The sequence below is a fragment of the Suricata suricatta genome, chromosome 13 (genome assembly GCF_006229205.1).
Source record: "Suricata suricatta isolate VVHF042 chromosome 13, meerkat_22Aug2017_6uvM2_HiC, whole genome shotgun sequence".
Lineage (NCBI taxonomy): Eukaryota > Metazoa > Chordata > Mammalia > Carnivora > Herpestidae > Suricata > Suricata suricatta.
In genome coordinates, this window is record NC_043712.1 from 24,674,420 (window position 1) to 24,699,410 (window position 24,991).

Below are 24,991 nucleotides of genomic sequence, written 5' to 3' on the forward strand. Positions count from 1 at the left end.
AAAAAAAAAAAAAGAAAAAAAAAAAAAAGAAAACCTTACCTCTTGGCACGGCGGTTTGTCAGCTCCTGGCTTAGAAGAAAGTAGAACAAAATGGACATGGGAAATCAACTAAAAGGATATGCTGTAGCCAAGCCTCACAGCCTGGTAACTCACTAGAATGGACTGAGTGGACTTGGTCAGGAAGTACTTACTCCCTGAAACTGTTTAATTTTGGTTAAATATTTTGTAGCAATTTAGGCTGGCTGCTGTAAAACAAGAGCATGGGAAAAATAGGAAGTTACTTATTTTTTTAAATTTATTTTTGTTGAGAGCATGGCATGTACACACAAGTGGGGGGGGGGGGGGGAGAGAAAGAGAGAGGGGGGGGGGGGAAGAGAACGAACATCCCAAGCAAGCTCCACACTGTCAACATAGAGCCTGATGTGAGACTTGATCCCATAAACTATGAGATCATGACCTGAGCTGAAATCAAGAGTTGGACACTTAATGAGCTACCTAGGTCGCTGGAAAACCAGGAATGTAACTAAAATTTCTGAAAGCCATCATGAAATTTGATTTAAGGTCCATCAAGTATCCCATCTTTGTGTTGACGTTTTAGTTGAGAAAAACAGGAGACCCAAGAAAACCTAACTAGTCCCTGGCCCCTACATGTTATACTCACCAATTACTGAGGAAAACAGTGACGGAGCATCGTCAACTTTCAATCTAAGAGATTCTTAAGATTCTATATGGCAAAATTATTTTAAAAAATGAGAAATGCAATGGTGAATGTATTGAAAATATTTTATAATTAATTCTCTAGAATCCTAGTCATGGTACAGGAAAAAATTTTATGGTGGAACACTTCAGTATTTTTAAACAATGTAAAAGACATATATGACTAGAGGATGGCAATAAGAGTTTAACAAATATAAACTTAAAGCTTCCTCACATTTCCACAGAGCAACTGAACAATAAAAATATTTCAAGGAATAGATGACAGAATACCTCAAACGCAAAATTCCAAAGTCAAAGAGCCACTTACATTATGAGATTTACCAGAACTGTAAATTAAAAAGTAACAGCAAAAGGTCACAAATAGCCTAGGTCTTTCACACAGCGTCTTGGCTAATTCTTCAGGCAGATAAAACAAGGTACTGTAAAGAATGGTCAAAACTTGGCCTGAACTGTCGTCTTGTATTATTAATCCCACTTATATGTGGTCTTGTTGTCCAAGGACCAAAACTCCGTGCCACCAACTCCTGCTGTCACTTCCCAGAGAAAGGAGGAGGCTGCTGCTGGGGTTTGGTTTTGTTTTGCTTTTCCTTTTTCCAGTTTTCGCTACAATGAGCAATTAGGTAGCAGACAGAATGACATCAAATAAATGAAAATATTCCGTTATCTGACCAGAAATGCCACCCTTTTCCCAACTCAATGCTCTACCTTAAGAGATTAACATATTTACAAATCCTCATTTTATTCTCCTGAGACATTTTGTATGAACTGTTATAAAACACAAGCAATACAAAGTCCAAACGTCTGCTGGATTGAAGGTATAAGCATGAAGATTAAACTACACGATAACACTGTGGGGAGAAGTCATGGCTTCATTTATTTTCGTAAGAGACCGGGATGAGTGCATGACGTCAAAGCTTCGAAGTCCCCTCCAAACTTTGCTAAAGATTACTGCAAGAGATTATGCAGGGAGAAATCTGCAAATTCATTTTCTGTACTCAGTATCAGGCGGTAGGGAAAAAATTATTTTTTAAACAGGCTTGTTTATATTCAGGAGAAAAGATTTGAAAAACTAAACAAGTAGATACTTTCCCCCTCTTTATGATCAGGTAATATGCCAATGAAGGAGAGTCTAATAAAAAACAGAGCTGAAAACACTGCTATTAAGATTTTCTTTTAATATGCCAAGAGATATTCTTGATTGTATACTTTCCAAAGTACTTTTCCAGCTGCATTTCCCAACCCTTCCAAAAGATTATGCCAGTCTTTCCAATGCAATAAAAGATGCTGGATTTATACTTTTGTCCACCTTCTTTTTTTGAAAGCAACAGAATCCTAATGACTTTAATGGTCATATATTCTTATCTAATAAGGAAAAACACTTACAAATATCAGAAACCCAGTTTTGAAACATTAGCTAATTTTAAACTGAATCAGCATTTTGTGGGTTTTAAAAAAAGGCAGCAATTTGAACTCACGACACATTTCAGCAGAGGGACGGGGAAGAGAGTTTCGGAAAGCGAATGCTGCATTTCTCCATTGGCCCCAAAGTGCTAATTTCACAAAGGGATACATCAAAAGCAAACATGCAATGATGGTTTTAAAACTTTTACTGCAATATAACAATGAAGTAAACAGTAATTAGACACCTACCAATTTTTCCCCAAAACAAACAAACAAAAAATGTAAACAGGAAAATAACTCTGCCTATACTTGTACAGCTTCTCAAATTATGTTAGAAGGGTCTCACATTTGATGATCAAGAAATTTTAAAATAGCAGTAATTATTTTCATTTTAAGAAAAGGTTCCCCTTCTCCCCTTCCCAACCCGAAGTATTTAACATGAAAGAATGGGCTTTCTTAACACATTAATTCAATACGTATTTGAAGCAGCAACAATAACCATCAATAATTTGGCATTTCTGTTTACAATTGCTCCAAAAATTTTTTCAATTTCACAAAGCCATTATCCAGTGTTGCCATGAAATAGACACTGTAAATTCTAGGTAGCAAAGATTCTTTCTGAAACCAATGTAAAGTCAAAGAAATATAAAGCAGGGCATTACACTAAATTTCTGGATCTAGTACACTAGAAAGAGTGAAACCTAGGAAAAGTTACCTACTGTTTTATAGAAGAAATAAAGACCTGCAAAAGCTGATTTTTGGTTGTATAATATTTTACACACTGTGTGGATTTGCGGCATCTGCTACTTGAAGCAGACATGCACTGTATTTATTCCTGCCCTGTATCCTAGATCCCTCCCTCCCCACCCCCAACAACCTACGACCTTATACCAAGTACTGTGGATATGAGCCCAAGTCATCCCAGACAATCCAGTGAACAAAGTTAGTGTAATGCACTGGTGTGAAGTGTGAGATAAAAAAAAAAAAAGTCCCTTTCAATCTTCATCAAAGTTTTGCTGTAGGAGAAAATTGGCAGCCAAGTTCTCATTCTTCTCACAAGCAAAATATGCTTGTATCACAAGTCCTTCAGGAAATCCTAGTGCCTTTAACTGGAAGAAAAGAGAGAAAACATACTGTGGGTTCCAGCACAGCAGTACTGACAGATCATGACCTGAAAACATGAAAGACACAAAAGAACTCTCGAAAATGTTACGTGAACACATGCCTATCTGAGTATGGATTCACCGTCCAACCCAAGCAGCTAGATGGAATCTAGACGCTTTCTCAACCACCTGCAAAATTCTCTCTTCCTTGTTAAAGCAATTAGATGAATGGATACTTTGCTAACACTCACTGGTATTAATCTTAAAAATTAGTTGCTAACTGTGATGGTTTAAAAATAAATGACCCTGTAAAATTTGTAAACCAGCTTTGAGTATATAAAGGGTAAAGATACAGATGAAAGCAACTGGAGAGGAGTTTACATCATTATTTGTAAAGAAGGTCATGTCCTTCACTATCACTTCAATGATCACTCTCAATCTCCTTGCCATCAAACACTTTGTACTAAAAAGAAATGGGTGATAATAATACAGGATATATTTTGAGATCAAGACATAAGGTGTTCTATTTATATCTACTTAAATTTTATAGCATTTTAAATGGTGATACCAGCCACTTAATTTTATTTTCCTAGTCTATTAAAAATCACTGTGACTTAATAATCAATTATCTAATTCACCTGAGACTACATATTTGTCAGCCAATATTTTTTATGAACCCTCTCCTCAATCATCTAAATCACCTTGCGTTAGACTATATCAAGAAATGACCTAAAAAAAGGGGGGGGGTCAGTTAAGCATTCGACTCTAGCTCAGGTCATGATACCATGGTTTGTGGGTTTTCTAGACTTGTGTTGGGCTCTGTGCTGACAGCCAGGAGGAGCCTGGATGTCACTTCACATTCTGTATCTCTCTCTGCCCCTCCTCCGCTCACTCTGTCTTTCAAAAATGAATAAATGTTAAGAAAAAAAAAGTCGTCTCAATTCAGCATGATTAACTACTCATCCAAGATAGAAGTAAAAACTCAAAAATAATTTTGTTACCTAGGTCTTCTCCAGATTAAAACAGGGCTAGCTGAAGGAAAAGGTAGACAGGGCACGATCCAACTATGTGCTTCTACAAGATACACACTATAGATTCAAAGACACAAATATGCTGAAAGTAAAAGGATGGAAAATGATATACACCATACAAGCAGTTACAAAAAGAAGAGCTGGAGTGGTTCTATTAATATCAGATAAAATACGTATTAACACTGAAAACTGTTACTAAAAACAAAGATATTATATTATGATAAACTATAGGAATACTTTGGTTATAAATACATGTAACAAAAGAGCCCCAAGATATAAGAGACTAAACTGACAGAACTGAAGGGAGAAATGATTCAATGGCTGGAAATGTCAATATCACCATGTTCAATGTTGGACACAACAACCAGGCAAGGCAGAAGACTGACAAGGAAACAGATATGACATCATAGACCCAACAGATCTAACAGATATTGACGGAATACTTAACAGAAGACTACATGCCCTTTCTACATACATATCAAACATTCTCCATAAAGATGTTATTAGGCCATAAAAATAGCCTCAATAAATTTAAAAAGATTAAAATTGTACATAGTACATTCTCTGACCACAATAGCATGAGTATTGAAATCAGTAACAGAAGGAAATTTAGGAAGTTCAAAATATGTGGAAATTAACCTAATCTTTAACCAACAGGTCAGAGAAGCAACTGCAAAGAAAGTTAGAAAATACTCTCTGATGGATGAAAACAGCACCAAAAGCACTGAAACTTATGGGATACTACTGGAGCAGTGCCTAGAGGGAAGTTTATAGCTGTAGCTATCTATATTCAGAAAGATCTTAAATAGATAACCTAAGGTTCTACCTTAAGAAACTAGAAAAGAGGAAGAGAAAGTTAAATCCAAAGCAAGCAGGAGGAGAAATATAAAGCTCAGAGAGAAAGTAAATATAGAGACTAGAAAAATAGAATCAATAAAACCAGAAGCTGGCTCTTTTTCTTCAGATTAACAACATTGACAAATGTTTTAGCTAAACAGGGAAAACAAGAAATCTGAGGATTCAAATTACTATAAAAATCAGGGATGTGGGAACACTATTATTTTTTATAGAAATAAAAACTACCAAAGGAAAATACTGTGAACAATTCTATGCCAACAAATTAGATAACTCTGATGAAACACACAAATTCCTAGAAAGACATAAACTACCAAAACTGACTCAAGAAACAGAAAATCTGGGGCGCCTGGGTGGCTCAGTTGGTTGAGCCTCTGACTTCGGCTCAGGTCAGATCTCACGTTTGTGGGTTTGAGCCCCGCGTCAGGCTCTGTGCTGACAGCTAACTCAGAGCCTGGAGCCTGTTTCCGGTTCTGTGTCTCCTTCTCTCTCTGCCCCTCTCCCTCTCATGCTCTGTCTCTGTGTCAAAAATAAATAAAACACTAAAAAAAAAATTTTTTAAGAAACAGAAAATCTGAATAGCCCTATAACAAATAAAGAGATTAAATTAGTAATCACAAAATACCCAAAAAGAAAAGCCAGGCCCAGATAAATTTTACTGGTGAATTTTACCAACCACTGAATGAATTAACACTGATTCTTCATGAACTCTTCCAAACAACAGAAATAGGGAATACTTCCTAACTCATTTTTCTAAGGCCAGTATTACTCTGACACCCAACCCGATGAAATTATCACACATACAGAAAACTACAGACTGATATTCCTTACCGAACATCTTCAACAAAACACTATCAGACCAAAATATAAAAGAAGATTATACACTATGACCAGTGGGAGTTATCCTAGGAATGCAAGGTTGGTCCAACATACAAACCAATCAGTGTATTAAAGCATACTAATAGAAAAGGAACAAAATTACATGATCATCTCAATAAACATGTAAAAACCACCTGACAAAATCCAGTATCATTTTGCGATAAAAACATTCAATATTAACTAGAATAGAAAGGAACTGCCTCAACCCAATAAAGGAATCTAATAAAACGCATAGGTAACATCACACTTAATGGTTAAAGACTGACCGCCTTTTCCTAAGACCAGGAACAAGACAAAGATGTTGGCTCTAACACTTCTATTCAACAATACACAGGAGGCCGTAGATAGGGCATTTAGGCACATGTGCATGTACACACACACACACACACACACACACACACACACACAGTAAGAAAGAAAAAGAAATAAAGAGCATCCTTACTGGAAAAGAAGTAAAACTATGCCTATGTGCAAATAATATTCTCCAAATAGGAATCTTAAGAAACACAATAAATGAGTTCAGGAAGGCTGTAAGATATATGATCAATACACAAAATTAAGCTATATTTCTATATAGCTAGCAATAAACAACCCAAAAATGAAACTGAGAAAATGATTCAATTTATAATGGCAGCAAAAAGAATAAAAATACTCAGGAATAAATTTAACAAAAGTAAGTACAAACAAGACTAAAGAATATTTCTGAAATTATAGAAAATCTTATAAGCAGAAAGGCATCTCACTTTCAAGTCTTGGTGAGACTTAATATTGCTAAGATGGCAATACTCTCCAAACTGATCTGCAGAAAAAAGTTATTAAAACCCCAGCCTGTTTTTTTTTTCCCATGTTTCTTATAGAAATAAGACAAGCTGATCTTAAAATTGATACAGAATGCAAGGGATGGCGAGGAGCCAAACAATCTTGAGAAAGAAAAAAACAGATTTTAAAACTTACTATGAAAAGTCACAGTAATCAAGACCATCGAGGTACTGGCATAAGGACAAACACATAAATCAATGGAACAGAAATGAAAGCCCAGTAAACCCTCACAATGATGGGCAGCTGATTTTCAACAAGGATGACAAGACAATTTAATAAAGAAGAGTGGAATTTTCAGTAAATAGCGCAGAGGCAACTGGATATCCACATGCCAAAAGACAAAAAGAAAAAGCAAAAGAAGCCAGACTCCTATACTTCACATGATAAACAAAAAGTAACTCAAAATAAATCACAGACCTAGATATAATAAGAGCTGTAAAACTCTTTTAGAGAAAAGGTAGGAGTAAATCTTTTGACCTTGGATTAGGCAACTTCTCAGTATGACATCAAGAGCACAAACAACAAAAGAAAATTTTTCCAAAACAGAAATGAAGAACTGATAACTAACCCTAACTATTAACAAAGAAAATCTGCTACAGAAGAGTTGAGGCAAGTGTCATTCACTCACTTATGTTCTTTGAGGGAGGAAAACATTAGCATGATATATATATATAAAGTTTCTTTTAAGAAACATATAATTATAAGCCTTGAACACTTGATATATTTTTATAAATATGGACAAATTATCTCCCAGATGAGTTTTCTAAGTATTAAGTTAAAATGCACTTTATCAGACTTCCATCTCAAAACACTCTGTAAAGTAAGACAGGGCAAGTACCGTGTCCCTATTTACAAACGTTAACCATGAGGCCCAGAGAATGACTTGTCGAAGTATCATATAAACTAAGTTACTGCAGTACCTCAATGTGAACTGGCTGACCTAGTAAGGATGGAAACAGAAAAACAGCAACCAGGACATGTTTTTTATACAGAATTCATATACATATCTCTTTTACATTTTAGGGGCAGTAGTGAAGTAAAATTTAGAAATAAAAAATGGATAATCCTGCATTAAGCATACACTTTTAATTTTTTTTTTAATGTTTTATTTATTTTTGATACAGACAGAGACAAAGCATGAAAGGGGGAGGGGCAGAGAGAGAAGGAGACACAGAACCGGAAACAGGCTCCAGGCTCTGAGCTAGCTGTCAGCACAGAGCCCGATGCGGGGCTCGAACCCACAAACATGAGATCTGACCTGAGCCAAAGTCGGAGGCTTAACCGACTGAGCCACCCAGGCGCCCAAGCATACACTTTAAAGATCACGGTCTTCATGAATGTTGAGACATAAATGAAATCTTTAATTTTTAATACATTTGTAATTATTTTAGAAAGTTAGACTAGTATTCACTACTAGTCCCTTGGCTTCACAAAGAACAAGATGTGAGAGCAGGGATGAAAATACACGGTCTTTACTGCAATCCTTCGAACTATGCTCTATTTGGTTCTGTCCACAGAACTATTTCTGGTAGCAGAAATAATCTATACCTGTGCAACCCAATGCAGCAGCCTCTAGCTCCATGTGACTAATGAGCATCTGAAATGTGGCTAGTGTGACTAAGGAACTCAATTTTTAATTGTACTTAAACTCACCCTTTCTATAGCTTCTTTTTCCTGAGGCGTCACTTGAATGTAGTTCATGTGACCACTTCCAGCTTCTGCAATCCCTCCACTGCCGCCTCCGCCCCCTCCTCCTTGCCCGCCAGCTTCCTGGACTGGTTCATTTAACATCTGAATAAAATGCTCCTGGTGTTGGCTAATTTGCTGTGGTGATTTGAAGGACAGAAAAAAAACAAGAAATAAGTATCTTCAGGAAACTAAGAATTCTTAATACAAGTAAAGGAGAGAGGTAGAACTTTACAACTGCCATATTTTAGAATGATTTTGGACTATATAATCCTTGGAAGGATGTGATTTTTTTTGTATATTATTAAAGAAACTCTGGAATTAAGAGAATTCAAATTCTCTTTCATAAATGTCTCCTATCCTCCCCCAAATCAATTTTTAAAAGTTGCTTGGGGGGGAGGTTCTATAAAAAGAAACAGAATGTATATATATCTTTCACACTAGCAGGCAGCACAACGCTGTATGAAGCTCAAATGCTTCACGACTTTGTAAGCCCATAGGCATGTTTCTAGGATGCAGTACTTCACTAATAGTATGTTTGGGAAAAAATATTCATGAACAGATTGTTACAGAGCTTCTTTAATAAAGTGTTTTCAAACTTATATGACCAACTTAAATTAACCCAACCTCCACCACCTGGGACTCTCTTACTGATATATCTGATCTATAGCATATTCTATTGAGGGCAGCTCCGAAGAACAGTTTCTAGAGCATGTGAAGAAGGGAGTTCTAATGGACTTTTAGAAAATATGATATACACTATAAATCCACTTCCGAAATTAACAGATTCAACAGTTACCTGCAGTAATTGAGGGTTTTCTCGACCTATCTGTTGTAGCAATGCTGGAAGCAGGGAAGGATTCTGTTGAATAATTTGTCTCATCTGCTGAAACTGAGGCTGATTCCGTAAAAATTCAAGGGGATGTCCTAAAATACACATAAACGTTTTTAATCAAAATAGCAATTACATATACAAAGAGCTGATTCAATCATAATTTTAGACAGCAAACACTGACAAGTAAAAATGATGAGCTCTCAGATGTGTATAAAAAGAAGTAAATAATGACAAAAAAAAAACCACCCCAAAAAACTTTCAACTGCACCAACTTGCAAGTCTTATACTACAGGAACTATTCCTTTAGCATAGGTAGAGCATAGAACCCTGAAAGAGCGAAGTTTTCCCATGACTGTCCTAAGCACTTGATATTATTCAACAATGAGAATTTATGACCTGGATGTACTCTCAAAATAAAAAGTGCTAAAATTGTTCCTAAGAAAAATACATACCCAGGACAAACAAAACCAAAAAACCCTGCTTACTTTATAATACGACTCAAACCCTCAAGAAAAAAAATCTGTGCTTAAATTCCTGGAAAATTCTAAGTCAAAAAACTGAAAGATAATTTAATGCTTACAAGAGTTCAGATATGCAGATCAGAAGTTTTTTTAATACAAACTTAAATTATAATTAGAAAGACGACTTTGGTTATTATCATTAATCTTCAAACATTTATAATCTATAAAAGCTTGAGATAAATAAGCTCTAAGACCACATAGTACTAAAACATCTAAAACTCTTTAGTTCAAAATCCCACGGCAATAATAAATATTACGGATGCCAAATAAAATACAGAACTGCAACTTTTTGGTGTAGTGGTGGTTGTCTGATTATACTATAAGAAACCAAAAACTGCATATGATGATGTTTTTGAGATTATTGATGAATTATGAATAATTTTTTAGATGTTATTTCCTAAAACACTTAAGAAAAATCATCCATATTAAAATGTCCACATAACATGAATATTTATCCTCCTTTGTACAACACCAGTTGTACAGATGAAGAAAAAGACTCAGAAAGTAAGTTAATCCAGTAAATGCTGCTAAATGGGAGAGCAGCCCAAATCTGACCCAAAGCTGGGGCCTTTTCTTTCCATTCTCATGCCAACTCTGCAGAAATGAATAGCCTGTCCTCTGGGAGACTGCATATAAAGCATTCAGGAGTTTTTTGTCAACGAGAGCTTACTGGTTACTTAGCGCTAAAAGCTCTAAGAAGCATCTAAACATCAAAGAAGGACCTCTCCAAAATTAACAGTTTTAATTACTTTATCAATATTATATACAGAATGAAGAATGAAAGAGAAGAAAGTAACTCTTGGGTCCACCACAGGCTCCAGGCCCTCCTCTGTAGTCACGCCTTTGGCAATGAAGGGTGGGTGCTGGCCAGTGAAGAGAGTTGAATTCAAGCTTGGGTTTCACCTTTAGATAGAAGTCTTCCACCCTCTCAGTGTTTTTCATTGGTTGTATAATAACCACTAAGACTCTACTGGCTTTGAAGTTATACATACTTGTGACATTTACAGGGAGAGAAAAGAGACAAGGTGAGCAAACATTCTGAATAGGTTCAGAATGTAACACAAAATGCAAACTGGGAAGCACCTCTTCCGTGGCACAGGCTAAACAGAACGTGCCCTTTGCCAGAACTATAGTGCTAATGTTTCAGCAAGAGCGAACTGAATATCTATCTACTTGGAAGAAATTTGTTTTGCGCCCTTCTCTAACATTAATGGATAGAGAACTTGTTTGAAGAGTTATCCAAAATTTCCAGGAAAGAACTCCCCTCAAAGGTATTTCAGATTAATTTTATACTAAAAATCCAGGGCCGTTTCCTCCCCACGCAAACACCCCACTTTACCTCCAGGACTTGCTGTTGTGGTCGATGCTGTCGTAGTCGCCGCAGCAGCAGCCACTGAAGACTGAGGAGCCCCAGTACTAACCGCTGGAGGGGTGTCGACCACAGCCTGACTTTCTCTATCTCCGGGGATTCCCTATAATACAATTTCCCAGCTTTAAGTATCCTGTCATTCAAAGTTAGTTAAATATTATACAAAGTAAAAGATTTATTCATCTGTTTAACATGCTTGTCTAATGTCCAGAAGCATCAAACAGATGTCTGCTTCAATTAAAAGTACAGGGATGGGGCAGCACCTGGGTGGCTCAGCTGGTCTAGTGACCAACTCCTGATGTCAGCTCAGGTTGTGATCTCATAGTTGTGAGACTGAGGCCCCACATCGGGCTCTATGCTGAACATGGAGCCTGCTTGGGGATTCTCTCTCTACCTCTCCCACACTCATGCGTGTGCTCTCTTTCAAAATATATAAATAAACTTAAAAGATAGTCATTAATCACATGTAACTTCAGAGAACTTGAAATGTGGCTAATGTTACTAAGTAACTTTTTAATATACCTTCAATTTTATTAAATTTAAATAGCTAATTGTACTTAATAGCTATTTTACTAAGGTCTAGAGATTTGTAATTTAAAACAGAAGTCATAAAATGATGTTTACATATAGCAATACAGGTTACCCCTAATACCAAAGATCCTAAACTTGCATATTAAATAATAATGTACAGTTTTAAAAGGCCAGCTATTAAAAAAAGTATTGATACAAATCTTATTAAAACTGGACACATATGCTATACACTGCCCTAATTTTTAAACTTCATAGAAACTTTCACCAGCTCAGTGACAGAAAGGTTTGCATTTGTAAACCTAGCCTTAAAATTATTCAAAGAAGCAGGTTTTGATGTGCATGTGCAGCTCTGAAAGGACCCCTGGGGAAAAAGCCTAATGGAGACAGAGCAGGTAGCAATAGTGGCTGAAGGAGAAGGATGATCTCTCTTGATCCGTGATTCTGAGAAAGTGTCATTTGGAAAGTACCACAAAAAATTCAAACTTTAAAGGTAGTTATCAAAGAACCTGAAATATTTCAGTATATAAGTGATGCTTTTTCTAAGTTTGTACCGGTCCTCTTCTGAAGTTATAACTTAAAACTGCACTGAGACTTTTGGAACACTACTTTGATGCATGATTTACAAGACTTTCCATATACAACATACCAAAAGTCTTTATGAAATCCACATAGATTGTGAAGGAGGAGAATAAAGGAGGAAATATTACATTTGGGTAAGAGATGGTAATGATAAATTCTTCCATTTCCCAATAAAAATCAGAAGTCAAGAGCATAAATATCTAAAGAAATAAGCTAGGTGAACAGCACATAGGGTAATGGCTGCCTGTGTTAGCTGTCTCTGGAGGTATTAGAAACAAACATTTTGGAGAATCCACCAACTCAAACTTTTAAGTGCTGACAAACTATATGCAGAATGAGGGTCCAAAGCCTCCATCAAATTCTCAAAACAGGTTTGTTAAACTAAAAAGTTAATCACTGCTATGGAACTCTCAAAAACTAGTGACAGTTAAAGGTGGCCCTTCAACAGTTTCTGAATTGAATACCAAATATATCAAAAACACTTCAAACTATTTCATGAAATGGGGCTCCTGGGTGGCTCAGTCAATTAAGCATCATCAAACTCTTGATTTCAGCTCAGGTAATTTCAGGGTTTGTGGGTTCGAAGCCCCACACTGGGTTCTGTGCTGAGTAGAGCCTACTTGGGATTCTCTCTCCCCCTCTCTCTGACCCTCCCCCACTCTCTCTCTCTGAAAAATAAATATTAAAAAAAGTGTTTCATGAACTCGTATCTACTCATTTGATGCTAAAAAGTTGCAGCAACTTTGAAAACAGTGATCTATTTTTTATACCTCAAAACCTCAAATTTATTATTAGATTAAAATACCTACTACTATTAAACTAATGCAGAATTCCACACAGTTACAGACTTAAGTCACTCCATAAAAGGAAAGGTAATGCTTTAATAGAATATGGGGTCTTTTTTTTGGGGGGGGGGGGGGGGGGCAAACCACAAAAGACATATAATCCAAAAACATTCCTAAATTACAAGCAAACTGATAAATGAACAACCATCATTTTAAAGACTCTCATCAAGAGAACAATGGAAAAGAGAATTCAAAAGAGGAAATGATACAGTAACACAAGGTTGTGTGAGTCTCACATGCAAATGAGTAGGTGCTTTAAGTGCTGGAGGCAGCACAGTTACTCATTCTTGACTTTGACTCTCCTGAAATTACCATCTGAAATGAAGTTTCTAACAAAAGCACAACCTGGAAACAAATGAATGGGTTAAACTGTGGACTATATTCCCCAGAGTTAGGATTTTGGATTTCTAAGATGATACTTAGGGCAACTGAGGACTTGATAATACTGTAAAACACCAAAGACAATTACAGAATAAAATGTTAAGACTCTTAAATTTTTTTCATTTTTTATTTTAGAGAGAGAGAAGTGGGGAGGGGCAGAGAGAAGGAGACAGAGGATCCAAAGCAGGCTCGGGGCTGTGAGCGCAGAACCCTATGTGGGACTTGAACTCACAAACTGTGAGATCATGATCTGAGCTGAAATCAAGAGCTAGCTGCCTAACTGACTGAGCCACCCAGGAGCTCCAAATTGTTAAAAAGCCAATTAAATGTTATTCCAAAATTCTATGCTATTACTTTAGCCCATGCCACGTCTGTAAACTAATAGATATTCATTGTCGTAAATACCAAGGGTTTCAGTCCATGTCCACAACAACCTATTTCCCAAAATTTTATGCTAGTAAAAGATAAGAACTTATTCAAAACCCCCTTGACTACTACTGACTATAAATAAGCTGACAATCCAAATGCCAGTGAACCAGGCAAATAATAGAACATGGTATATTATATGCACCAATGCTATATCAGGTAACGGAATGGATGAGAACAGAATGAATTAAAGTTATGATCTAAACCCTTGCAAAAACCTGCATCCAAGTTGCCAGACAAACCAGCTATCTGAATTTATAAGTGAAATCTCTCAATTTTCAAAAGATGGCCAATGGAATTACAAAAATGTACATAGTACAAGACAAATAAAATTGGGCACGGGCTTCCAATCTGATATTTTTTCCTTATACAGTATACCCAGGAGTATGCTGGCTCTCAAAAAACTACTAAAATGGAAGATTAGATTAGCGAAACAACAACAACAACAAACCCTATCTCCACCCTCCAAACACAAAAGCTGTCATTATGACATGAATAGGGTAGAAGGTACTGATCCAAGTGGATACCCACTTTTACAACTCATTTAACCATGTTGTTTCCTAATTAAAAAACCGTATCAAAATCTTTTCTTAAAAGAGATACATCTTTTCAACACAAAATGTTAACATACTAAGAAAAACAGATATAAATTATTAGCATATATTATCATTTTTCTGAGAATTGTTACTGTTCCTTTAAAATCTGTGAGCTTTCGGTCTTGAAGCAGAATGAATGAAGTGAAATATTTCTCACCATTAAAAGATACTCCACTGCTCTGTCAGGGTTGTTGAAACTGGCTCTCAGGGCTGCAATTACTTGCTCTCGTTCATATCCCATTGACATGATCTCGGTTACCATATTCTCATAAGACTGACCTGTCACTAAGAAAAGGTGTGTGGGATGGGGGGGTAGGGAGAGGAAAGAAAAGAAACATTTAATAAATAGACATTTTCTGCACATTTTAAAAAATATTTTATTTTTGTGAGAGAGAGACAGAACATGAGCAGGGGAGGGGCAGAGAGAGAGGAAGACACAGAATCGGAAACAGGCTCCAGGCTCTGAGCTGTCTGCACAGAGCCCAATGCAGGGCTCAAACCCACGAATGTGAGATCATGACTGGAGCCGAAGTCGGAGGCTTAACCAACTGAGCCCCCCAGCTGCCCCTCTGCACATTTCTTGATGGTGCATGTTTATACAATGTTTCAGGCACTTCCAGGCTAGCAATACGAAGAGGAACAACAGCACAAATTACATATATATAGCAGGCAGAATAATGCCCCCTGTGAATCCACAAACATGTTAGGTTTATAAGGCAAGAAGATGGGGAAATTACTCAGGTTACCTGGGTGGGTCCAATGTAATCACAAGAGTCCTTAAAAGTAGAAGGAAAACAGATGAGAGGGTCAGAGAAACAGAAAAAAGGACAAGAGAAAAGAAGCAACGTCACAAATGCTATGCTGTTGCCTCTGATGAAAGAGGAAGGGGCTATAATCCAAGGAATGTGGGCAGCCTCCAGAAGCCTGGAAAAGACAGAACAAATTCTCCCCTCGAGTATCCAGAAAGGAATGCAGCCCTGATTATGGCCCAGTGATTTAGCACCTTGATTTTAGTCCACTGAGTACCATGGTAGACTTCTAACCTCCTGTACCCTAACAATAAATCTGTGTTGTTTTATACCAGGAAGTGTGTGGTAACTCATGAGTATAATAAAAATATCAGGTACAAATATAGCACAAATATAGGACAGAATTAGGTCAGGGAAGGTAACCTGGAAGAGACACATGAACTCATTTTTGAAAACAAGTAGGAGGGATATTTCAAGCAACTGATTTGGCTATTACAAGTTCAGTTTTCCCTTGACACCTTCTATTATCAAAGCAGAAGGAAAAAGGAGGTTAGAGGTTGGAAAGCTAGACTTTCACATACCATACAGAGCTGGTGAAATGCCCCAAGCACTGCTATTCCAGGAAGTCGCTTTCTACAGGCTGTCTCTGACCCAAACTTGATGTTCATGGAAAAGTCAGACAACAGACAACACTCTGAAAGAAAGCCAAGTCTCTACACGAAACATAGCTTACTCAAGCCGTTTCTTCTTCCACTTGTGTACTGGGTATTATTCCCTTTCTTGTCTCCTCAAAGAACTGGACCCTTTAGTTATCTTCTCTTTTTTTCTACCTCTCACCTTTCACCCTCCACTGAATTATCCTGATCAGCAGTTAACTATATCCTAGAATGTCATCCTAAAAACAGAAGCATGTCCTCATGGCCTCATCCCGATCCCTGGTCCATCTGTCTGCCCCCTTCCCTTTCCAGCCACAGCTGTCTGCACAGGCCACAGGCTATGTCTACTTCTCACATTCCACTCACTCCACAACCAATACTGACATGCGACTTCTCATCTAGCCCCTTATCTGCAGATCCTCCCTGTGAATTACGGTGCACAACTCCCTAGGTCTTCCCTTTCTCCACTGCCTTCGCTCAAGACCAGACCACAAAAGTCTCTGGTCTGGATTACATCCTGCGTCCTATCCTGCATCCCCGCCCCCGCTCCCCCCAGCCTACAATCCTTTCTTCACTTGGCTGGAAAAATGAGCTTTTAAAAAGAAAAGCTCATCTCCTTTTGGGCTCCCAAACATCTTCAAACACCATGCTCCAACCACACTGATGTTTTCCAGTTCATAAGTCATACCTTCTGCCCCAGAACCTCTACACAGACCAGGCTTCTCAGAGGGCCATTTCCTCTGCAGGCTCCAGTTCCCAATTTAAATGTTACAGTCTCACAGATGTACTACCTATCACAAGTATAAGGAACTTTTGGTTTTCTTTGTGGAAGCCATTAGTTTCCTTAAAATCATTAATTATGATTTGCAATTTACTTTATGTCTCACACTTCTTTCTTTACCCCATCTGAATGAAAAGTTAAACTGTACAAGGGACCCTGTCATTCTGCATCACCACTTCCCTGGCACAGTCCCAGTTGAATCATTTTCTGCAGAATTTTCAAAAGGCATTTATTACCCAAGAAAGTAGAGTTTAAAAAAACCCTAAATTTCATTGAGCTAAGGTGGCATCTGAATATTTGTTTAGGGTACGGACTTTTCCTTTCCCTTTCCACAGAGAACTTGTAATAGATTTTTATTTTCTTAATTACCATTCATATACTTCTAGCACAAAGCCACTGAAGTGCCAACACACTAATCTAGTTCCAGATTGAGAAATTAGCATCAAGGTAAAAGAATTAAGAGCCACTGAGTACCTGAACTACACTACTTTTAACATGCTGTTTCTCATTTAGGTCTCACAATAACTCCATGAGAAAGGTTTATATTGATCATGGCATCAATGGCTGGTAAGTCAGGGTGCAGAGACCAACACAGGCTGTCAGACTCCAGAGTCCCCAGAGCAAGTCATTATGTCACACCTCCTAAAATCATGCCTAATTTATAAGAACTCAAAGATAAATGCTTATAAGCAGCAGTTTGCTACTCAGAGGAAAACTAGGGACAATGGACAAAACAAGAGAGAGCTAATGAGGCCAAAAGTAGTAGTGATGAAGAACCTCTATGTGTCATTAAAAGTCTCATCTTCCAGGTCACAAGAAACTGCAAAGGGAACAATAACCTCATTAGATCAGCCTTTTAGAAAGTCCACTACAACAGAGCACTGACAAGTAGGAGAGAGTAACGCAGGAGTATTAGTGAGGTAAGGATGTGAACCAGGGCAATCAAGTGGCAGTGGAAACAAGTACTCCAGAGACATTAGGAGGGTCATCAGTACCTGGGCTCAAGAGGCCAAGAGAGGCAGGAGGATCAAAGACGATGGCAATGTTTGGTAGAGATGATGGTGCAAGCAATGAGGAACAAAGGAGAATAATTGGATGGCGGAAATAAAACGACTCTGTTTGGAACCTACAGAGTTTATGGAGGTTGTAGGTTTACCAGTTGGCAGTTTAAAGAATGAATCATTTCACATCTGAATCTGGAGGCTCGGAGGGAGACGTGTACTGGGGTTATAATTTTGGGAACCATTATAGGATATGGGTGGTATGTGCCATTTCCACAGTCTGAACTTTGAACTATGGTCTAGAGCAAAACCGCAGAAGAGCCATATATTTAAGGGTCAGGTAAAATAAAAAGAATTAACTAGAAAGCCTGAAAAGGCAGAGTCAGCAGATGGATCAAGAAAAGAGTAGTGTTACAAGCCATTAAGTTTAAGCAACAGGGCATCTACATAAAGACTGGGTGAATTAAAGAGTAAAGGGGTCCCATGACCTAAGTTGTACAGGTTGATAGAAGATGTAAAGGTAAGACATCGCCTTCAGAGGTGTAGGCGTAGTAGCAGCAGCTAGAGCTTGGTGGCACCACGCTTTCCATCTGAGGCAGTAGTGGGGGTAGCCAGACAGTTCAGCAGTACCAGGAGCAACGGCCAATTGGTTCCAGCTCTGCAGGTGGAGAGCACATAACCAGTTTCTGGGTCATCTCCTCTAATCCTTTCAGTATCTCTGTAAGGACTTTCTAGATTAAGCATCTCCCTGTTTGAGACAGTGATTTCTATTTTGCTGATTGGATACTAACTTATACTTCTCTGGTAGCAGAGCAGTCCCAGACAACAGTAAATGTAAAGGTGTGGGTGTGGTACATGGGGTGACCTTAGGTTGATTACTGTAACATTTCACTCCTACAAGCTATGGGCAGCCAAGATGCCATTTTCATGGCAATGAGAGCATCTCATTGAGTTGAAGTTCAATTAGATTAGAGGCCACCCCAGATCTCATGAGGTGTTACTGCTGTGGTAACCCTGCTGCTGCAGCAACTAACTAAGCAAAGAATCTAGAAGCCCATACCACTGAAGCTGTTGTTCCCACCTGTTCCCAGTCTTCTACCTCCCTACCGTTTCCAAAAACACAGAATAGTACCAAAAAGGAGGAAAGGGATTCCCAGCCAGGAGACCAATAATCAGTAGGCACAACAGGAAACATACCAGAAATGTTATAATGGAAAAACGGGCAAAAAACAAAACTGATTTTGACACATTAAGTGTGAAGGGGAGATGAAAAAGCACTATCCAGAACAGTTAAATTTAAAATTGGGATGGGGCACCTAGGTGGCTCAGTTGATTAAGCGGCCAACTCTTGATTCTGGCTCAGGTCATGATGTCATGATTTGTGAGATAGAGCTCAGAGCCTGCTTGGGATTTTCGCTTTCCCTCTGTCTCCCCCTCTCAAAATAAATAAACTTAAAAAAAAAAAGTTGGGATAGAAAGGTATGTTCACTGCAATAAGCAATAAGATACAGATGGGACCCTACAGGGCCACAAACTGGAATAAAGGCTGGAGGAGAGTAAGATGAGGTGTGAGACAGATTTAGTAACATTCTGTACCAGTTTCAAAAACATTTCGTAAGAAACCTGTACACAGTTCACGCTCTGTTAAAACCATATTTAAAATTCACACTTGGAAAATGATCTGCTTTAACAAAAAGAACATGCTTAACTCTAATAACATTTTAAAGGATTCAATATATAGCACATTAATTTATAAAGTCTTTAGAAACATTAATTGAACAATTACTTAAACTATTTAGCAACTTGATCATCAGTAACCATGAAGATGAACATACGACCTAGAAAAATGATCCCACTGATAAGGTTATTTACAACGGAGACACTTACCAAGTGCACTTGTTGCATCTTCAAAAAGGTTTGACCGAGAAGAGTCTCCTGAGGTACTGCAAAAGGGTTTTAAAAAAAAATCACACTTCAGAAAGTATATAAAACTTACATTAAAGTTTGGTAACTGTCCAATATGTAAAGAAATTGTCTGATTTTAATTAAATGTAAAAGTCTAGCTACACCATCTCTAAATTAATCCCTAAAGCTTTATCCATAACATTTCCAATCTTAATACTCACTCTGCCACAAATGTATCATTTTAAATATCCAAAGATGTAAAATAACTACCAGATTGCTTACTATTTAAGGAATACAAAGAATTCCCTGAAAGAATTTACATGAGAAGTTAAATAAGACAAGGCACAGTGAAAGAAATACCAAACGATAAAAGTATCCCCCACTTTTCCAAAGTTCACATTCCGCCACTTTGGTTTTACAAAAGATCTACCTTAATACCTGTTTTCACTAACTAGAAGAAACCCATAGAAGATGGTCTCTGAAAAGGGAAGTGAAAACACAAGGTAAGTGAAAACAGTGTTTCACTTGCTTTGCAGCAAGCCTTTCGAGAAGCCTACACCCTGAGAAGCAAGTAGCCCCACCAAGCTCCTTCAACTGGAACCAGACCCAGCCTCTTGGGATCAAACCACTGTTAACTCTGAACTGTGTCTCTGTGCATCTGTGCTTTCTCGTAAGTTACTGTGTGCTCCCAACAGCAAGGTGTGTCCTAAGGTATCAGTAAAGCCAGGGAAGTTATTTTTTGGGTCTGGAAATGATCAAAACTTTCTCCATATAAATTAATGGTAACTGCTTCATTGCTTTATGCTATTTCTGCTCTTACAAAAGGTTTCATAGGAAGGTTCTACTTTCAAATAGTGGGGGAAAACTTGTACATGATAATAGCCAAAGCAGAAACCACATTGGGCTGGAAAGGGCTGGGAATTCTTTATAGAACAGAGTTTCAGTTAGATCTTATAGGTAAGTTTTGAACACAGAAACTGAAAGGTGGCATTCAAGTCAAGGGATACAGCATAAGCAAGGAATGGAGAGGTGTGACAAAAGCCAAGCTGTAACCCAAAGTAAACCAGTTTAAAAGGACAAGGGCGCCTGGGTGGCTCAGTCGGTTAAGCCTCCGGCTTCAGCTCAGGTCAGATCTCACGGTCGTGGGTTCGAGCCCCGCATCGGGCTCTGTGCTGATGGCTAGCTCAGAGCCTGGAGCCTGCTTCCTGTTCTGTGTCTCCTTCTCTCTCTGCCCCTCCCCCTCTCATGCTCTGTCTCTCTCAGTATCAAAAATAAATAAAACAAAAAAAAATTTAAAAGGACAAAGTTTCTGTTGGGCAATTATAGAAGATGAGTCTGGAAAACAAGGTAGACTAAAACAAGATTATGAACGACCAGGAAGAGTAGGCCAAAGAAAAAGAAATTCAAGTTTATAAAAGTAGTAAAGGGAGCAGTTAGCCGTTTTGATTAAAACATACACACAACATATTTATTCCCAATTTTATTCTTTTAATGTTTTAATTTATTTTTGATACAGAGAGAGACAGAGCATGAGAGGGGGATGGGCAGAGAGAGAAGGAGACACAGAACCGGAAGCAGGCTCCAGGCTCTGAGCTAGCGGTCAGCACAGAGCCTGATACGGCCTCGAACCCATGAATGTGAGATCTAACCTGAGCCGAAGTCGGAGGCTTAACTGACTGAGCCACTCAGGTCCCCCGCCGCCAATTTAAAAAATAAAACAGTAGACTTCAGTTCTAAGAAAACCCTGTAGCATAGCAAGAGCAAGAGGAATATCTAAGTTTGAATTCCTAAATTATTTTCTAAGCTTGTTTCCTCATCTATACAGTGGGCTCAGCAATAATATCCATGGATCCCAAAGCTGTATGTATGTATGTATGTATGTATGTATGTATGGTTTCGACTGGTGTTTAGCCAAGTGCCTGGTATCATAACATCCGAAATGATTATTATGATTAATTTTTAAAGTATCTTCATTAACTAGACAGTAAGGCTAACATGTAGAGAAGGAAAAAGCTTTGGGAAGAATATATGCTGGAATACTAATTCTCCTGGCCAAGACCCCAACTTAGGGAACAGCCAACCACCACCACCACTTGTGTCTGTTTAACAATGAGTTGTGTCTTACTCTTGGATGTGTTTCACTTAACCTAATTACCTCATGTCAGCATAACTACAACTACCTCAAATTTTCCCCAAACACACAGTATTCCATTTAATTGGCCAAATCCAAGCTCTTACTAAAGTTTGGTTTTCAACTTTTAAATTCTTTCTATGGCCAAATTGATCAATTGCTCCTTTTATAACTTATTTAAGATTTTCATTTTTCCCTGTTCTCTAGTTTATGGTTTCACTTTATCTATCTAGAGTGAGCCATCATTCCCATTCCATTTGGCTAGACATTAATCCCAACAACATTTCCTCACAGTGGTTGAAATCACATCTTTAACTTACATGAAGTCCCTGGTATATATTCTGGTCTGTTTCTAGAATACTATCTATTTAAATGACCCATCTCTCTAGTAAGGGCCACTCTAAATCGTTGCAATTGTTACCATGTAGAGTACATTTTACTACCTGGTAGGACTAGTGTACTTTCCGACAGTTCTTTTACAGAACAGTTTGAGCTGTTTTGCACACTGCTTTAAAATTTCCTTTTTATATCACAGACCAGAGGGAGGAGAGATCAGTCTGCCATTCTTCAATCTTGACTCCACCTCCCTGCTTCTCCTTCCCCATCTGCAGAGGAAACCACTTATCAGTGTGTGTGCTGTCCCTTTGTTACTATTCTTCTACACATTACTATACATATCCCCCCAAAAATATGATGTTGTTCTGTGGCTCTTCTTTGGTTTATGGTTACTGCCCATATTGTTTTGTAATCAGTTTTTCTCACTTGATAACAAAGCCCTGAAACCACATTCACTCAGTATGCGTATATACCACATACTTTAACTGCCCTGCAGTATTGTGTACTAGGGTTTCTCAAACTTTAGGAAGCCTAAAAATTCACCAGGAGAGCTTGTTAAAATACAGATTTCTGAGACCCTAGAGAATTCTCATTTAGGTCAGGGGTTTAATTTCAAACAAACTCCCAGTGATGCTGATGCTGCCTACCGACTACCACCCTCGCGCAGCACTGTCCTCTAATATGAATAAATTACAGGTCAAGTCATTCCCTTATTAATGGATATTTAGGTTGGTTCCAATTTGTCCTTAATTACAAATTAACACAGTCTTTGTGCACACAGGCAGTTTCTCTAAGGCAGATATATACAAGTAGAATTTGCATTGTAATTGGTAGTTTTTAAAGAACAAAACTGGCTTAAAGACACAAAGGACTAAGAATGAAATGTCAGACCAGGGTGATTAATAAACTTTCTGATGTCCCCCAAATTGATACCAGCATATCTCCTGAATATTATCTAAGTTTTGTGCTTTACAGGACACTAAATGTTTTACAGCAGATGAAGGACTAACACACATTTAAGCAGCCAGTTTTCTGAGCTTCTCCCATCCTTCTGTTATCCCTAAGGTGATAAAATAAGATTAATAGTTGGCATACAAAATCCAATCAAGTAACTTACCGTCTGCTCTCTGGATCACTGACCATCTACTGATTTACACAACCTCTGTAGGTCTGAAAAGGTAATCCTAAATCCTGAGAAGGGGTAAATGAAACTGTACCTCCAGGAAATTTTAAAAAGAGTACTGATCAATTCTGAAATTCTCACTATGAGCTTTTCAAAGAAATGACAACATATAAGAAAACCGGCTATACTGTACTAAATAAAGATATAATTATATTTACAATGTTTAAATGATCTGGAAACCAATGTGTTAAATTTGTTAACTTCCCTCCTCTACACAGAATGGACCAACAACCTTTTGAGAGAAAAGCCTAACGGGAGTCTGGTTGTCTTCTACTAGGTAAGAGTGTTGAATGCATTTCTAAATGCCCATGGGAGAAGCAGCCAGTTAGGTGACAGCTTCTGAAAATGCCTAAACTAAGGTAAAGTGCAGCAGGCAGGCATACAGGAAATATTTAATTCCTTGAAAAGAGGCCTAAAGTGAGCAATGAACCAGATGACTCAAATCCCTCCAAACATGGTTGACTTGGATCAGACACAGAAACTGAACATAAAGGTAAAACACTATAAAGGTAAAACACTAAAATAATAACTATTAGTTACCTTTTCTGATCATTGTTGTATTTATCACAAACATGCCTCCCTTTCAGTACATGTTTTCAACTCCTGTATAGATCTCCATTCTGTCTGGTTTTGATTCCAAGGACTCTAACTATTTCCACTGAGGTCCCAACTTGTACTAAAGTCACAAAACACAAACAGCTCCAGGGCCAATGCATGCTGGACTTAATACAACCCATGCTCTCAGATAAAGCAGGAAATCTCCGTACAAGCTCCAGCCAAGAGAACTAAAGCACTTGCTTTGGTTCTTTTATTTACTATTGGGGGAAAAAACTTTTGTCATAAATTACTTAGTAATCTTGCTAACTTCTTACAAGAAATTATTTCTTGCTCTCCATATATCCCAGCATTTTTTTTTTGTTTTAAAGATCTACACAGGCAAAACTTAAATTTCTACAAAAGTTCACAAAAATATAGATAAAACGGTGGAAAAATGAAACAATCCATATGTTCAACAACAGGTGGCAGGTGAACTACCCGCAAGAGCGGATACTTAGTGCTGTGTACCATGTGCTATTCTATACTTTTTATATTTATTACTCCATTTACTCCTTAACAAGTCTAGGAGATAAGGTCTTTGTCATCCACAAAGATACAGATGAGTAAAATACCCAAAGATGTTACTTTTCTAAGGTTAAATGTGAACAAATGTCAGATCCAAACACAATGCTATGCAGCAAAGGAAAGTATTTAGTGGAATGGAAGATGTTTACAATAGAAATGACAATGATCAGAAAAAAAAATAAATCAAATATAAATAATGAATAGGGGCAGTGTCAAGTTATTTGCAATACATTAAACTACAGCAAAACATCAAGTTATTTTTAGAATTCTTTTTGGATATTTGTATTTCCTAATTCTTCTATACAAAATGAAGGATGACTCTGGCACTCCCTTCCTTTAAACAGGCACAAAAATTAGTTTCAGTGCAAGTTCAATGTTTAGAAAAAGTTTAACAAAGTAGAAACAAAGTTAGTTTGATCAAAACAATAATCAACATAAACACATGCATGAAGTTTTTTAAAAAATGTTTATTCATACTCATTTCTGAGAGACAGAGCACAAGCAGGAAGGGGCAGAGAGAGAGGAAGACACAGAATCTGAAGCAGGCTCCAGG

The 24,991-nt window shown here is 37.7% G+C and overlaps 1 protein-coding gene across 2 annotated transcripts in view; it reads right to left on the reverse strand.

Moving 5' to 3' along the window:
- Positions 1-769: 769 nt before the first annotated feature.
- RAD23B (RAD23 homolog B, nucleotide excision repair protein) overlaps positions 770-24,991 on the reverse strand; it is a 44,786-nt gene continuing 20,564 nt past the window's right edge. Inside the window, exons 5-10 of one of the 2 annotated variants that reach the window (XM_029920055.1) lie at positions 19,649-19,704; positions 14,732-14,859; positions 11,187-11,319; positions 9,291-9,418; positions 8,459-8,629; positions 770-3,227 (exon numbers count right to left, since the gene is read on the reverse strand). In XM_029920055.1, the coding sequence (XP_029775915.1) occupies positions 3,114-3,227; positions 8,459-8,629; positions 9,291-9,418; positions 11,187-11,319; positions 14,732-14,859; positions 19,649-19,704 (730 nt within the window). In that variant the 3' untranslated portion in view covers positions 770-3,113. The remainder of the gene's footprint in view (positions 3,228-8,458; positions 8,630-9,290; positions 9,419-11,186; positions 11,320-14,731; positions 14,860-19,648; positions 19,705-24,991) is intronic. The other variant, XM_029920056.1, reaches the window with a different exon arrangement.